Genomic DNA, 16029 nt, shown 5'->3' on the forward strand with positions numbered 1-16029 from the left:
ATTGGAGAATTCAAAATGACAGCTTCTGCCTCTGCAGGGAATGTGCCAGACAGCAACACGGCTGAGGACGCGGCCCGTGCACGCGGGACCGGGGGCTAGGAACTGAGCTCTAGCGGTTTATCCACCTATCAACATCCAAACAACAAAACAGCAGACACCCTTTAATCCAACAATTTGACAGACGCGCACACACACACACTCACACACTCACACACAGCGCATTCCCTGCAGCAGCCACCAGCCGCAGGCCAACACTATCCTGCACACACAGGAGCGGAGCCATCGTGGCCTCACACGGCTGATGGATGAAAGGAGGGCGAGAACACGTGTGGACCTGAACCGACCCCACGAGAAAACAAATCAAGGCAGGGCCCAGGGCACGGGACGGCTGCCCTTGGGGAGCATGTATCACCCTGAGGAGCCCTGAGTGCCGCCACAGGGGCACGGGTGGAAGACCTGCCCTCCCAGCTCCACCGCCCCACCACCTTTCCTCCTCACCACGTACACACGTACACACGTTAACTTTTAAATAAGTGTTCGGTGGGAAAAGTAACAGTCACATTTGCGACAGGAGACATTTTTTTAACTTCGTCCATCACTTTCTGGGCTTTGTACATAGAGGGAGACCTTGAGGCCTGACGTCTGGAATTCTTGCTCCGGTTTCCCAAAAGGACACACTCCTCTGTTAAAATGTGGTCACCAGTTTTTCAGACCTGCGCCAGGGCCTGCTGGGCTCGGGAACCCCAAGGATGTCACACACGGCTTTGTACGCTGAGATGTTTGTGACAGCAGGGAGGTGTGCAGCGCAGCGGAGCCCCGTGCCAGGAGGAGCCCCACGGCTGGCCCTTGCCTGCCACGACAGGGCTGCACCCTCAGGTGACCGAGCGCTTGGCGGGGCATCCTCCTGTCCTGGGGGAGGGCGCTGCCTTGGGAAGCAGGGGTCCCCGTCTATGAGCTGTACTCTGGTTAGGCCAGATGCACAGTGAAATAAAGGTGGGGTGCAGGGTCCCATGGCATACCCAGCCCCGAAACACAGCAGCGAATGCAGGCGCCGCAGACCTGTTAGGAGTGAGGTATGGACTAAACAAAGTGATCACAGGAGCCCAATTCTCTGGACCGTAGTGGAGGCAACAGAGGGCGCGGTGCACCTACAGACTCTAAAACTGGGTCTTTCACAATGGCCGCACCAGGACCGAGTCCTCAGCTGGGTAAGGCACATCCACCCCATTGAGACGACACTGTTTTGTAGCCAATTTACAAGGCCTTCTGCTTTAGTCAGGGCACTGTCATGGGGCAGATTGCTAAGAATCCTGGCAGAGATGCAGAATCTGCACAATGCAGATTGGTTTAGAGTATGGCTTTTCTCAGGGCAAAGGATTCGATGGAAGATCGCCTTTTCATCAGATCCGCAAAGGTCAAGGTTTACAGCAAAAGACCAGAGGAAGAGGCGCAGGGCCGGAGGGCGCTCACGGATGCTTCAGCGGGGACCCTCCGGGGCAAGGCCTCGGCCTCCCGTGGTTCTTCTGGCCTGGAGCCTCCGCCCACCAAGGATGAATCACCACCACTGTGGGACCTGGCGTCTCCTGCACTCCTGCTTAGTCTCTGCTGTCCGGTCACCAGCTTCTCCTTGGGGAGCCACCCTGGGCAGGGGGTGTGCCTCAGGAGTTGGCTAGGACTCGGCAGCTGGTCCCCAGAGGCTAGAGTTCAGGCAGCACGAACAGCACTCAGCACTGGTTCACGGGACGCGCCCCATGCACCTGTCCAGCAAGCTCCTGAACCCGGGGCCCGAGAGTCCCCAACACCGGTACGAGCAATGCAAGTGTCACTCTGCTTCTCTGCCGACGGAACCCCAAACCCACACCACGTTGACTCCTTTCGAGACAGGTGAGAAGGCTGGGAACAGAGCCCTAGTGACCCACAGCTACTGAAGACCCAAGCCACACAGGGCCACTGTCCCCAACCTCTTCAGCTATTTCTCCATTAACGGGATGTTTGTGGGGTTTTTTTTTTTTAAATAAACAAACACAAATTCCATGCTGTTGGGAGCTATCTCCACAAAGCGTGTGATTCTCACCCAAAGCCTCTGCCCTCCTCCAGGCAGAACGGGCCATCGGGGACTGACTGGGGAGGGCTGGGAAGAGGTCCAGTGACCCCCTGCAGACAGCACCCTCCTTCACGGCAAGATCTCGTGTCCCCAACACCCGCTGATGCCAGCGGAGCTCCAAACGTCTCGGTGTCTTTGGATTCCACTGGTACAAAATGAACAATATGTAAGGCTAAGCTGGACTGACAAGCAGAATTTCTGGGTGGTAAACCCCCCACCAATGTACGGCATCGGAGGGATTTTTCCCGGCATGGGCTGTGTTCTGATAGAGTACATCCAGGACAACCTGGACATGGTCCGTGGGGCTCCATGTTCACGTTAAAATAACGTGGGAGGAGAGCGGGTCCGAGGACTTCACCCACTCCCAGCAGGCTGCGTGCTCTACGTATCCCAGGGCGTCCACATCCAGCTGCTCACGCGGCGGCACTGTCGCTGTCTGGGGCTTCCCGGAAGCCTTCGCTGTGGCGCGTCCGCCCGGCAGCCTCCAGCAGAGCCTGCGCCTCGGGGTCAGCGTCGAGCACACTCTTCTTACCCTGGGCCTTGGGAAGGAGGGGTGGGGGTGTTCGTGACGTGCACAGAGACCAGCAGGCCCCACAACCAGGACCGAGCACCAACTTCCCGCCGTGTGCCCGCCCATCAGAGAGGGGAGACGAGGGGCCGGGGCTCCCAGGGCCTGCCCCGCGGGGTGCAATGCTGGGAGTTACACGGTGGTGCGGGGAGTGCACGGCCAAAATGACTCCTTCAAGGAACAGCCAGGGAACCACGAGGAGCCCAAAGCTCCTGGCCTGCAGGTGCTCACGGCGCAGACCCCGACTCCTGCACATCGCACTGCCACCCAACCGCGCCCTGCCAGGACCCCGCCAGGGGAGGAACCTGGACAAACCAACTCCAGCTGCAGGACCAAGCGGTAAAGCCAAGAAGGTGCAGAAAGCTCCCCTCCACCCGCTCGGCATCCCTGCCAGACCTGTCGGGGTGCGGCACCCACCAGCTCTGACTCTGAGGGGTCTCCGACTGCCCACACCTCCATCTTCTCAAACCGGAAGTTCTCCTCGGCAGACAGCTGCGGGCTGTTGTACGTGGTACACGTGGGCTTGGCCTTGCTGTGCCCGTTCCCGAAGTCGGCATCCACCCATAGCCCGAAGTAGCCATGCTGCCCTCCCATGCCCTGCGAAGGAGTCGGCACAGCACGGCATGAGCAACCTCAGGGCCGGGAACACCAGGATGTGAAGCCTGAGACCCAGGGAAGGGCAGGGAGTGCAACTGTCTTGTTGTGGACTTCAGCCTGGATCGGCGCTACGTAAGTGTGCCATGCCACATTACTGAAACAACCACGGAACAACCACGATGTCCCCAGACACCCACAGCATAGCGCTCCGCACTCTCACGAGGCTACGCTGAAGTACAGTGGCCCCAGGCCCCGGAATGCTGCACAGGCGACACTGGACAGCCCTGCCACAGACTCTGACCCTCGGGGGGACAGGAACCTGAGTGTGGAGCACGTGGCTCCCTCGTGCTGGGTGTCAGGACAGAGGATAGCAGCAGATCGGGAAGGGCGACCTGAGTCATAGTCCTGCTATAGTCTTCCATCCCTGCTCTGGTCCCCAGGGGTCCTGGAGCACCCTGGCTCCGATTTGGGACAAGAAGAGCCCAAGCAGGAGTCTGTTGCACCTCCTTAGAGCCACGTCTGCTCCTTAGGCCTGTGACTAGCAGCTCCTGGGGACACACAGGGTCCTGCTCCAAGGATGGGGGCCTCGCCGGTATCCTTGGGTGGTCTGGTCATGCCGTCACCCCAGAGGGCAGCAACACGAAGAGGATCCCCAGCCTGCTCTAGCCAACTGAGGGCACCACCGCCCCAACCCCTGCAAGCACAGGGCTGGGGAGCCCAGCGGGAGACTGGTAGAGAAGACAGGGCTCAGGGGAGACCCAGTTCCGGCCTCAGATGGGTATCTGCCCATCAGGGTTTAGATCTAAAATGTCACCAGGAGTCCCTTGTTTGGAGGGTGACTGGATCCTGGGCATGTTGCAATAATCCATGCAGGAGCTCATGGCTGAGGTGCTGTCGGGGGGGAGCCTGGCTGGAGGTGGCCCCTGAGGTAGGACACAGAAGGGTCATGGCTCCTCGATTCTCCCTGCTGTCTGTCCACCATGCTGTGAGCAGCTCTCCTCCGCCAGGCCCCTCCACCACGCCTTCCGACCTTGGACTGAACCCTCTGGAACTGTGAGCTAAATCAACCCCTCCTTTAAGTCATGGGCGTCGGGAAAGTGACTAGAACATGGCCACTCACACCCAGCCTGCTCCACCACCAGGCCACTCAGGCCCCGCCCCTCAGCCTCCACCCTCGTCCTCTCCTTCCTGCTCCGTCACCAAGCTGAGGTGAGACCAGTCAGGGGCTGCGGTTTCCCCAGCTGGACCCTCACCGAGTCCCCACAGTCGAGGCCAGCACCCTGGGGCCCTACACCCACGTGGCATCCCAGTAACAGGTCTGTCACCAACACTACCTCAGGCCACAGAAGTCACAGACCATCTAGGGACCAGGAAGAGGCCCAAAGTCACCTTCGCATACAACCAGAGAAGCCCACCCAGGGCCTGCTGTCACAGTCCTGGCACCGAGCCCATGGCACAGTGAGGGGGCAGGGCCACAGGGGAAGCAGAATGCCACGCAGCAGATGTGCTGACGGGAGGAGGGAAGGTGCCAGGCTGTGCACCGGTGGGGGACGCTGCGCCCACACAGCCCTGCCCGCGCCTCACCAGCCCATTGGGGATGGTCTGCTGCCCATGGTTGAGGTACATGTAGTGGTCGTTGTAGCCCGTGGGTGTGTACACAGCCATGCTGGGGGTGATGGAGAACAGGAAGCACTTGCTGTCCCCTGGAAGTGACAGAGAACAAACACGGTGACTGGGTCTGAGACGGCCCTGAGGCTGGGGTGGGCACCGCGGGGGTCCCGCACTCCACACAGCATGAGCACTACAGTTGCCTGGGGCCCCGGGTGGAGGAGCTGGGGGTCCGCAGGACAGAGGCACCCACTGCATCTGAGCACTGGCCCAAGGGTCGGGGTGGCCATCCGCAAGGCAGGATGGGAGCTGGGGGAAGCAGAGCAGGAGCACAAATGCACAGCATAGAATGGGGGGCACTAGAGGCCAGGGGGACCTCGGGGAGAAGGACGGCCCTCCCTGAGAGGTCAGGGTGGGCAACACTGCAGCCTCCTGGCCAGAGCGAGCCGAGCCGCTGTGGTCAAGGTCGGGGCAGCTCGTGCAGCTGATGCACTCACCAGCCCTCGAGGCGAGCAGCAGGAGGCCAGGGACAGCCTCAGACGGGACACAGCGGGGTGGGCCCTCCGCACCCCCCGGGCACTGCAACTTGGAGAAGCACTTTGCCCTGCCATGATAAGGGCACTGCTGGTCAGCGTCTACTGGAACCCCACGCGAGGCGACCTCACAGGGCCACCACGAGGCCCACAGGCCCACGGTCACACGCTCTTCCAGACGGGACTCTGCCTACAGCGGAAGCCGCATAGGGACATCACTGTCAGGACACAGGACGAGGACCCACTGAGGCACCGCACCTGCCAAAAACCAGGCTGATGGGGAGGGCTCCCGACTGACGCTCACAGCACCGCTGCTGGTGCGACGACAGCTCTGTCCTGCCGCCTGCCCACGTGGCACTAGTGCTGAGTTCAGGGAGCTGAGGCCCAGAGCAGACGGTACCATGCCCAGGGCAAGAGCTGGGACCCATGATCCCATCCGCCGTGACACAGGCTTGGGTCACTTCAAAGCCGTCCACTCCCTCAACACCGCAGACCAGGGCCACCGTGCTCTGACTGATGCGCACCCTGGCTGGGCCACCCGCAGGGCAAGCTGACCTCTGCTGGGGCCACTTCCGCACACCACAAACGAGGCCTGCATAGGCCTGCACTCAGCAGGAAGGTAAGCTGCCCACCAGCAACACCGTGGGACCAGCAGAGTCTGGAGCTGAAGTCGGTGGCTCTGGGAGTGACAGCAGCCCCGCCTGCGGTCATGATTCTTGGGGCTTGTTCGTGTCCTGAGGTCACACAGCCTCTGTCAGGCAGAGAAGCCTGAGGCAACAGCTTAACCCAGAAAGGCTGCCTACAAGGTCAGCCAGCATCCAGGAACCTGGATCTGGGGAGGGTTCCCGCCGTTCCCAGAGAGAAAGATCCAGCACGTGCTGAAACCTACAATGAATCGAGCAGACCGCGGGGACAAAGGCACTGACCCTGACCCTTCCCCTCCGGGGTCTTCTCATCCAGGCAAGAGGTCATGCAAGATTCCAGTGGAGCCGCAACACCGAGGGGGCAGAGGGGGCAGTGAAAACGCGTTCGTCTCATCTCCCCGCCCCTCCCAGGGACAGGGCTTCCTGCCTCACCTTGAAACTGCGGCTTGACCTCCCAGGAGCAGGAGGAGAAGCCCCCGAACACGTGGCCGCCGCGGTCCTCCAGCAGGGCCAGGCAGGGCCCGCGGTGCGTGACACGGCCGCACAGCTGCGAGAAGCTCTGTCCGTGCAGGTGGGAGGCGAAGAGCAGGCGCCAGCGCTGCCGCTGCTCGGGGGTCAGGTGGGAGCTGAGGAAGATGACGGTGAGCACGTCCAGCAGGCTCTCCAGCTCCCGGCCCGGCTCCACCTGGCGCTCGGGGACCAGCGTGGCCAGGTCAAGGGACCCTCGTAAGACAAGAAGGCCCCCGTGGATGACCACGCGCAGGAACAGGGCCACGTGGGGGACCCTGAAGACCCAGTCCTCGATCACAGCTCGGTCACAGTCGCTGTCCAGCCACTGCGGCCCCTGAGGCCTCTCACCACCTAGGGGAAGGGAAGTCAGCGTCACTGGGGTAGGCGTCACCTGGCAGTGACCGCCTAATCCCGCCTCAGCCAACTCAGGAGGCACGAATCACACGTGACCTAAACACGTGGCCGACGGCTCGTCGGAACTGAGAGGCACTCCGCACACACCAATTCCAACCAATTTTCAGTATGAAAAATGACTGCAAGATATCTCAGTACTTTTTTTTTAAAACACTGATTGCATGTTAAAATTGAGAAAGCTTAGAGCTGGGCGTGGTGGTGCACGCCTGTAATCCCAGAACTAAGGAGGCTGAGGCAGGAGAATTGTGAGTTCGAAACCAGCCTGGGCTACAAAGTGAGCTCAGTGCCAGCCTGAACTACATAGCGAGACCTTGTCTCAAAAAGACAAAAAAAAAAAAAGAAAACTGAGAAAGCTTCAGCTAGACTGACCAGGGAAAAGAGAGAGAAGACTCAAGCCAAGACAGAAGCTGGGCCGTCACAGCTGCTCCTGCAGAAACAAAGGATTCTAAGGAAATCCCACGTCGTGGGGCAAGGTCGCGGGCACTCACTTCCTGTCTCTAAGCCACACCTCAGCTATACTAACGGACACCCAGCAGGTGACGCCAAGGTCCACACCGCCCGGGGCCACGCTTACCTGGAAGCTTCATCTCGGAAACGAGCTGGGCGGCCAGGGCCTGCGTCCTGACGGGGGCGCCCGTGGCCTTCCCAGCCCAGCCGCGCAGCTCCTGCCTGTGTGTCAGCACGTGTACCACAGAGTCCACCAGGTCCTCTGCGAACTGCAAGGGCACAGTGGCACCAGGAGTCACAGTTCCGCCACGACCCGAGCCCTGCCCCACGCCGCCAGGGGACAGGCACTTTCCTCTCTAACACCCACTGTGACGACGGCCAGCGTGTGTGGGAGAGGGCGCCCCAGGGGTGAGTAACTCGGAGGTTTCACCAAAGCCTCCGTCCCGGAAATCTGACGTCCACCAGTCACGCGCCCAGGGCTCCCCACAGCTGGACGTCTCCGAAACGCCCCCTCCCGTCTGCTGTCACTGTCCCGAGCCCCGCCCAGGACACCGAGGCTGACCTTCTGCACTTCTCGGGCTTTCACAGGCCCTTCCGCGGCAGAAATCATGCTCAGGACCACGGGGCTCTTCTCCTCGGAGCTTCCTCTCAGCAGGCGCCACATCCAGACGGAGAACTGCTCCCGCGAGACAGCCCCGCTGGGCCCCGGCGGCCTCCCGGCCGGGTCCCCCCACCACATGCTGTCATAGAGTCTGCTGACCATTTCTGGGGGCAGCGCTTCCCCAACATGGCTCTGCTGGGGACAAGCGGGAGAAAGGGCTGGAGAGGGCGGGGTCCAAGCTGGTGTCCTGGGAAAACACGCAGGACCAAGGCCCCCTACCCCATGGAGGCCTCCAGCAGCTACGTGACCTCCCTGTGCCCCGTTCCGTGCCCCTGCCAGACCCACATCCTGGAAGTGTCCCGGCTCGTCCTGGCAACCAGACCCTTCCTGCTCATTCCCATCCTGTCTTCCCCACTTTCCAGTCTCCCCGGCAACCACATCCCTCCCGCCCGTGGCCACCTGCTCATCACTCTGCCCAGAGCACCGCTCCGCAGACTCCCGAGCCGCCGTGCGCCCCTCTGACATGTCAGCACCCTCAGTGTCTGCGCAGGGCGGCTGCCCTCTCCCAGGAACTTCTAAGTGTATCCCACTTTGACTTCTTAGCGCAGCTCTGACAGCGCATACACATTTTAACTATTCTCACTGAAATCTTAACTTAATTCTCAACAGCTTCAACAGTAACATTCTGTAAATGCTGTTTTCCTTTTGGCCTCCTGCATCAGATCTGATTTGGCCCAGGGATGACAAATCAGCGGGAGGAGCATGAGGCACAAACGCCACCACGAAGTCCCTGCGAATCGCGGTCTCTCCAACAGCTGGCGGCCACAGTGCCGGCACTCTACGGTTCCCGTAGTGCACGCTGCATACTCCCCGAAGCACCTCCCCACGTCTGTGGTGTTTCCAACCTTCCCTGCCAGGCAGCCTCTAATTCCTTCCTAGCTCAAAGCAGAGCCAAGGACCCCTGGTCCTCTCCCAGCCGCGTGTCCTGCTACCGGCTTGCGGGCTTGGTGCCCCCCCTGCTGGGCGGGGTGCACTTGTGCAGCTGTGGGTGAGGCCCCAGGCCTTGCACTGCTGACCTGGAGACACGTGTACATACATTCAGCTGTGACTCCCAAGCCCCCTGGCAGTTCCTCATCTGCAAAAGCAGCACGGTGGGGGGAGCCCTGTGCCCCCCATCACTGCCGTCTGCACATCCAGAAGATGGGCTGGCAGAGCGACGGCACCCCCACCCCTCCGGGGATGGAGCGGAAGTCTCACCCGTGTCCTGCTCAGCCAGAGCCCTGGAACATGAGCTCAGAACCCCCAGAACGGGGCCAAAACATGGGAACGGGCAGTTGCAACTCTGTGAGGCAAGCCTTGAAGGCGAGGCTCGAGCACTGCACTCGGTGCCCCATCAAATTCCTTCGTGTCAGACCCGATCCGAGGGGCGACGGTGCACCTGAGACACCATGGTCACTTGAGCCGGGCAGGCCCAGCTCCCGGCGGTCACCCAGACTCCGGGACGGCAGCCAGGAGACATGGGGCCGCAGGGACAGGAGCCAGTGGGCTCTCTGGTGTCAGCTCGAGGTAGAGATGCTCAGAAGCATGGCCCTCGCGCTCCACCCTGAGCTCCTTTCTCTAGTACAGACTGGACACTGCTGATTTCAGGAGCGGGAGGGCCCGTTCAGACGTCATGGACGGCTGCTCTTTGCACTGCCAGGGCAGAGTAACTGCGACAGGAACTACTCGGACCACAAAGCCACAACCACGAGCCACCTGGCCCTGCAGAGAGCCGCTTCTCGGGGCCCCCCTTGGCCCGAGGGCCACAGTTTGCAGACCCCGGCCCCACACCGGCCTGAGCAACAGTGTCGTTCTTGCCTGCAGAGCCTTCAGTGAGAAGGAGCGGGGCGGGGTCTCCGCGCCGTCCGCAGCCGACGACAGCGCGTCAAACAACCTGTCGATCTCGGCCTGCTCCTCCGGGAGAAACCGGGAGCACAGGCTCCTCGCCGAGCGGCTCCGGCTGTTCCCCATGGCTCCTTGTCCCAGGGAGACTTTTCTGGGAGAGGAAGAGAGACAGTCAGAGAGGAAAGGCGGCACACGGCAAGCATGATCACGAGGGAAAGCACTGCGGCTGCAGCCCAGGTACCAGAGCAGACTTGGGGGGCGACGTGGCCCCAGTGCAGCAGACCCACAGGGCGCGGCCTCTGCGTGGCGGGGCCAACAGCGGACAAGAAGGGGCACCACACCCGGACCCCGGGGTCTACCAGAGCAGGCACCTAGGCCTCGGGCGTGGAGAACGCCACACCCCGGCCCATGGAACTGCGTGGGGGCATTTTAATCAATCCAAACTTTCACTGCTTTAAAAACCCAGTGCGGGGGCGTGGTGCGGGGGCACCTGGGCTGCTCAGGGATGAGGCCGGCAGCAGGGAGCGCAAGGAGGGACCCCACCGCGCACACCTCCAGGGAAAGCGGTGCCTCGTGCTTTGCTGTCCCTCCCGTCTGTGAGCGGACAGTCACCTGACCCAGAGTTCTCCATCTTAAACTGTACGGTTTGGTGGCGTTCAGTACATTTGCAATGTTGATAACAACCACTTTCACCTGGTGCCAAAAGTCACCCTTTTGTCACCCTGTGGGAAGCCCCAACAACCCCGCTGCCATCTCCGGCCACGCCCCCTCCCCCACCATGGCCCCCACAAATCTACCTTCCATCCCTGGCTTTCCCTACACCGGACATTTCGCATCGATGGCTTCTGTCACTCGGGTTCACGTTTCCCGGGCCCACCGTGGCGCAGCCAGCCTGCGGTTCCCCCGTGCGAGCTGCCTGGTATCCTTACAGCTGGCTGGCATCTCTCGGTAGGGACACAGGACATGCCCCACCGTGCCCATTGGCAGCCGATGATCATGTGGACTTTCCCCGCCTCTGGCTGTTAGGGAGACTGCTGCGTCCGACCTGGGCGCACATGAGTCCCACAGGTCTCACGGCCTTGAGGCTGGCACCGGCCCGAGGGTCACTGGCTCCCACGGTGACCCCCTACGCTTGCTGTCTGGAGCACCCAGCTTTTCTCCACGCTCAGCCTCTCTTCCTTGTGTCCTGCCTGGCTCGCTGTTGCTATGGCTGTCTTTTAATTGAGGTCATCCCTGCAGGAAAACCTGCTTTCACCCGCCTCCCTCCTGATGTCCCCCACAGCGGCCCGCAGAGGGCGCCTACGAGCAGGACCAGCCTGGCCCAGAGCTGTCACTCGGGGGCCACCGGATCTCAGGGTTCAAGTTTCTCAGCCACAGAAGAGCCAAGAAGGGCACCCCCTGGCCAGGCTCGGTGCCCAGCAGCTTCCTCTTGGAAGCGGGGGTGCCCCTGGGCCAGAGGGTAGGGGTGGCCACACGGCCTACTCCTTGCCCTACGGATCAATACTGCCACAGAGAACCCAATCAGGACAGGAGTTCTCGGAACACGAGTTTTAAATGTCCACTGATTTGCCCGGCGTGGTGGCACACGCCTGTAATCCCAGCACTCGGGAGGCTGAGGCAGGAGGATCATTGCAAGCTCGAGACCAGCCTGGGTTACAAAGTGAGCTCAAGGCCAGCCTGAACTGTATAGCAAGACCCTATCTCAAAAAGTAGAAAAAAAAAAAAGTCCACTGAATGAAGGGGGCCGAGGAGGGTGTGGCCAGCGGACAGGCTTCAGCTTCAGTCAGAGAAGAGGCAGCCCAGCTCTTAGGGAGTCGGGGCTCAAGAGCTCCTAATTTGTGTGAATTTGCCAAGTCACCCGGAAATGCGCAGAGCGCTGCTGAAACGCAGCAGAAGCAGCAAAAGGTGCACTGCGTCTAACTTCCGCCCCAAAGCATGGCACCACATCACCTCCGCTGGACCCCAGCCTACGACATGGAGGACTTCGAGTCACCCATGTCTTCGAGTCACCCACAGCAGGCACAGCCCTGTGGGAAAAACCGGACCCTTGCCGCGGCAGCAGCCAGGCCCACCCCGGGCAAGCCCCCAGCGCCACCCGCACACCACGGGGTCCACTCGGGCCCCAGCTTCAAGCCCTCTGGGGCAGCGTCCCCTCCACTCCCGCCAGCCGGGGCACTTTCCTCTTCACCCTGCCAGCCTCTGGCTTCCTGGACTGCGGCTCCCTAGGAGCCCGGGACCTCAGCCCCGGGACAAGCACAGCCCCTGGAGCAGCCGCCCAACCCCTGGCTGTCCTGCAGCTGCCTCACCGGGAACTTGGTGGAGCCCTCTCTCTTCTCAGGGTCCCCCCACAAGAGGCCCCCGCGCGGGCCAGCCCCTGCCTGGGAGTGAGCGCCGCTCCCCCTCCTTCTCTGTCTTCCGCCCCAAAGCACCTCTTCCCCAGCCACTCCTGACCCTGCTCAGACGCAGGCCGCACGCCATGCCCAGCCCCCCGTCCCGGAGGCCACCCCAGGGCGTCCTGGTGCAGTGCAGCTCCCCCAGGCCTCGGGCCCATCAGGAGCCCGGGGACAGCATTACCCACTCTTCCACACCCCACCCGGCCCGGGCTCCAGCAGCCTGAGTGTGCAGCCCACCAGTGCCAGGCAGGCGGGCACTCGGCACGTGACGGACAGGTCTGCTAGGCCACTGGCCTTGAGGGGAAACAAGCCCAGAGCCACCAGGGAAGGCAGCAAGGACGGTAAGAGCCAGCGCCAGCGCCAGCCCCTTCAATACACAAACCCACTTCTCCACGCAAAACAGAGCAATCACTCTCAGGGAAGAGAGCCGCCCTCACATCCACCAAGGAATCTGTGTGTCCAGTGGCCGTGCTACAAAGAGGCCACCAGTCCGCCTCCTTCCCGACACCATTCATTCAACTGCCCACATCCCTTGGGCCAGGCCCCAGTCGAGGGGGCTGCGGCCAACACAGAAGTCCAGTGGGATGGGAGTCCCCAGGCACCAGGACACCGCACCCAGGTCGTGTTCAGGCTGTGCTGCGCCCCGGAAGTGGGAGCTAGGGAGGCGGGGCTGAGGACCCTGGGGACACAGGGGTAGCAGAGGGGGTCACAGAGGGCAGGGACGCTCTTCCACCTCTACCCAGCCCCGTCCTCTACGCCCCTAGGAACAGCTGCTCCTCACGGCCTGCAGACAGCAGCCTGAGTAGCCCACCAGACCTCTGCGGGGCCGAAGCGGCTATGGGAAAGGAACAGGCCGGGGAAGCAGCCGCAGGAAGGACAGTCGGTGAGAGGGCGGGGCCGGGGCTGCCCCAGAACACAACCGTCCGCTGTACCTCCAGCCTCGGCACCTGAGGAGCACCTCCATGCAGTGGAGGACCGCTGCATGGCTACATCCGCCAACAGCGGGGGACAGGGGGACACGGCTCCAACTCCTCCCGGCCCCACCCCGGACCAGGCCCAAATCTCTTCCGTCCACTGTGGAGGAAGTGAAGCCTCTGGTGTGTCCCTCCCTCCGCAAGCAAGTCCCTGACCTTCCTGCGCCTGACCAGCTTTCTGTGTCACCCTGGCACACGGGCCAGCCTGGCAGCTCCCACATGGAATCATCCAGAGGCTCCCCTCGGTGTTACGTTGAAGGGTACGTCAGGATTGCTGGTACCGGCGGGTCACAACTGGAGGCAGTTCTGTCCCGCACAGCACACGACAACGTCCGGGACATGGTGGTTGTCATCAGCGGGAGGGAGACTGGCATCTGGGGAGCAGAGGCCAGGGCTGCTGCTAAATGTCCTACAATGCACAGCAGAACCCCATGACAAGCCTGCACCCCGAGAGCCAGCAGGGCCCAAAGACAGAAGCCATGGCCTCGGAGGACACAGGGCGGGGGTGAGCAGGAGGGGACCCCCAGAAGGACACCGATATTCACGACCCTGCTGCTCCCACACACGGGCCCAGCTCTGCAGTTAGGACGTAAACAAACGCTGGCAGATCTGAGTTCACATCGTGACCCTCGGTTTTACCACTGTGGGCAACTTGCTATATTAATTTCAAACCTTAATAAAATAGTGGGTCCGAGCCAGGTGTGGTGGCGCGTACCTGTAATCCCAGCACTCAGGAGGCTGAGGCAAGAGGATTGCTGTGAGTTCAAGGCTAGCCTGGACTATAGAGTGAGACCCTGTCTCCAAAAAAAATCTCTTCAATAAAACAGTAGGTCCAATGGCCCACAAAAAGTGACAAAGACCTTTTGCTTGACCGCACTTTAGTCAGGCTCCTAACCCATTTCAGCAAGAACCCTCATCCTCAGTAGCCGACCACCCTCATGAGCTATCCAGCTCTGCATACACTGCCGCCCCCAGGGGACAGCCAGTCACCCTGGCCTGTCTTCCGAGGGAATTCTGTCAGGTGAGCCTAGCCAGAGTCCCCTGACACCGCTACTTCCGCTTCAGGTGTGTTCCTTCCTGACCCCCACTCTGCCTAGGGCCCAGCTCTGCCCTCTAACTATGGCCGGGTCCTAAATGACATCCACCTTGACATGCCTTAAGGGGTCAGTGAGTCACTTCCTGAGCTTCAAGTATGGAGCAATCCAGGAAACCGAGGCCGCATTCCTGAGCCAAAGCCAGAAACACAGGGCCCAAGACAAGCACGGCCACTCCAGACACCACCCGCTCGGAAGGAACTGCTGCCTGCTCCCACCGTCCTTCCAGGGAGGCGGCCACGGTGCCCGATGGGGTGGAGGATGCCCTGCGCCTCCCCACTCCCCCCGAGAGGCCAGGCCGTCATCCTTAGAGCCCTCAGCGTGGCCCTCAGCGTCCCTTTTCTGGGGACACAGAGGGGCTTCTGGTCCCGTTTAGGGGCAGCGTGAGCCCGGGCAGGAGCTCCTGCCTGCATCCCAGCTCAGCCCCGGCTGCCCTGACCGTGGACTCAGCAGCTGCACTCTGCAGCTCTCCGCCTCCAGCACCCACCCCTCCCAGCACTCAGGAGGCTGAGGCAAGAGGACTGCTGCGAGTTCAAGGCTAGCCTGACTATAGAGTGAGACCCTGTCTCCAAAACAAACCTCTTAAATAAAATAGTAGGTCTAACGGCCCACAAAAAATGACACTTTTTGCTTGACCGCACTTTAGTCAGGCTCCTAACCCATTTCAGCAAGAACCTTCATCCTCCGTAGCCGACCACCCTTTGTGATAAAACCCCTCCCGCAGACGCCCGCTTCCTTCCCGTGCCCGCCCCCTCCGCCAGCTGGCTTGGGCCCTGGAGAAGGCACCTCTGGTCCCTAAGGGGACCGCACACATGGCAGAGCCAGGAGTGCTGTGTGTTCCCAGGGACGGCGGGAAGGCCGTCCTCCTTCCCTCGACCTACGACAGACGCCGCCCGCCCTCAGCTCCGCTCACCCGGCCTGCGCCCGCACACACGCCTCTCTTCCTTCCGGTCCACGTCCAGCAGCCTGGGAATTTCCCTTCGGGTACCGCCCCTGCCCGTTCCCAGGCAACGGCGCTGACGGGCGGAGCTGTACTCCAATCATGGAAGACGGCTCGGGGGGGTCGGGGCCCCGAAGCTATGTCGGCCAATGGCGATGCAGATCAGGGGGAGTGGGCGGGCTGCGGGCGGAGTAGGCGGGGCCGAGTACCCCGGACCTTGCAGAGAGTGGCCGTGGAGGATGCCAGCTCACCGGACCGGGCGGCAGAGGGTGGAGAGGAGCTGGGCTCGGGGAAAGCGACTGGGTGCGGGTGGGAAGCGCCTGGGTGGGAGCACGCCGAGGCCTGGAGCCATCCAGGTCCTCCCAGCACCAGCTGTCCTCCCGACCCCCTCTTCCTCTCTGCCCTCGCCATTCCCCGTGAAACGTCCCTCCAGTGCTTCTCCTTCTGTGCATTGCGCAAGCCCACCGCAGGCGAGGCCCGGTGTTACAGGCAGCTGAGTTAGATAATGTTATAGGCAGCTAGACGGGGCCAGGCCCTCCAAGGAGCCGGTATGGAAGACAAGATAACTTGCAAATGGAGAGCTTCAGGCCAGATCTCAAGACCAAAGATTAAACAAACACACCCACTTACCTCCCTAGGGAGGGACCTCAGGGATTGATACTCTAAATAGGTAGCGATCCCCTTGAAGAGTCCCTGACCCAGCCCCTTACCGGAAAAG

General features: G+C 61.6%; 1 protein-coding gene across 8 annotated transcripts; it reads right to left on the reverse strand.

Annotated features, from left to right (window-relative positions):
• Nucleotides 1-561: 561 nt before the first annotated feature.
• Nucleotides 562-15365, reverse strand: Tldc1 (TBC/LysM-associated domain containing 1). 8 transcript variants are annotated; one of them, XM_013507975.1, is made up of 9 exons: nt 15285-15365; nt 9884-10061; nt 7988-8221; nt 7553-7694; nt 6487-6915; nt 5375-5481; nt 4854-4972; nt 3090-3269; nt 562-2643 (listed from the first exon to the last, which is right to left on the reverse strand). In XM_013507975.1, exons 2-9 carry the CDS (start codon nt 10034-10036, stop codon nt 2418-2420), a joined length of 1590 nt encoding a protein of 529 aa, XP_013363429.1. In that variant the 5' UTR covers nt 10037-10061; nt 15285-15365; the 3' UTR covers nt 562-2417. The 8 variants fall into 8 exon arrangements, with proteins under 8 accessions (XP_013363429.1, XP_013363431.1, XP_013363430.1 ...); XM_013507977.1 differs by lacking the exon at nt 15285-15365 and adding an exon at nt 15253-15274; XM_013507976.1 differs by lacking the exon at nt 15285-15365 and adding an exon at nt 15158-15229.
• Nucleotides 15366-16029: the final 664 nt, after the last annotated feature.

The sequence above is a fragment of the Chinchilla lanigera genome, unplaced genomic scaffold (assembly GCF_000276665.1).
Source record: "Chinchilla lanigera isolate Chin_1 unplaced genomic scaffold, ChiLan1.0 scaffold00140, whole genome shotgun sequence".
Classification (NCBI taxonomy): domain Eukaryota; kingdom Metazoa; phylum Chordata; class Mammalia; order Rodentia; family Chinchillidae; genus Chinchilla; species Chinchilla lanigera.

Excerpts from the sequence above, each read along its gene's own strand:
- Tldc1 (XM_013507972.1), bottom strand. The coding sequence starts at position 13,498 with ATGTGGGAGCTGCCAGGCTGGCCCGTGTGCCAGGGTGACACAGAAAGC. Across the intron at positions 3,270-4,853 it reads AGACCATCCCCAATGGGCTG|GGCATGGGAGGGCAGCATGG; the intron begins GTGAGGCGCGGG and ends ACTCCTTCGCAG. Across the intron at positions 2,644-3,089 it reads ACCCCTCAGAGTCAGAGCTG|GCCCAGGGTAAGAAGAGTGT; the intron begins GTGGGTGCCGCA and ends CTCCTTCCCAAG.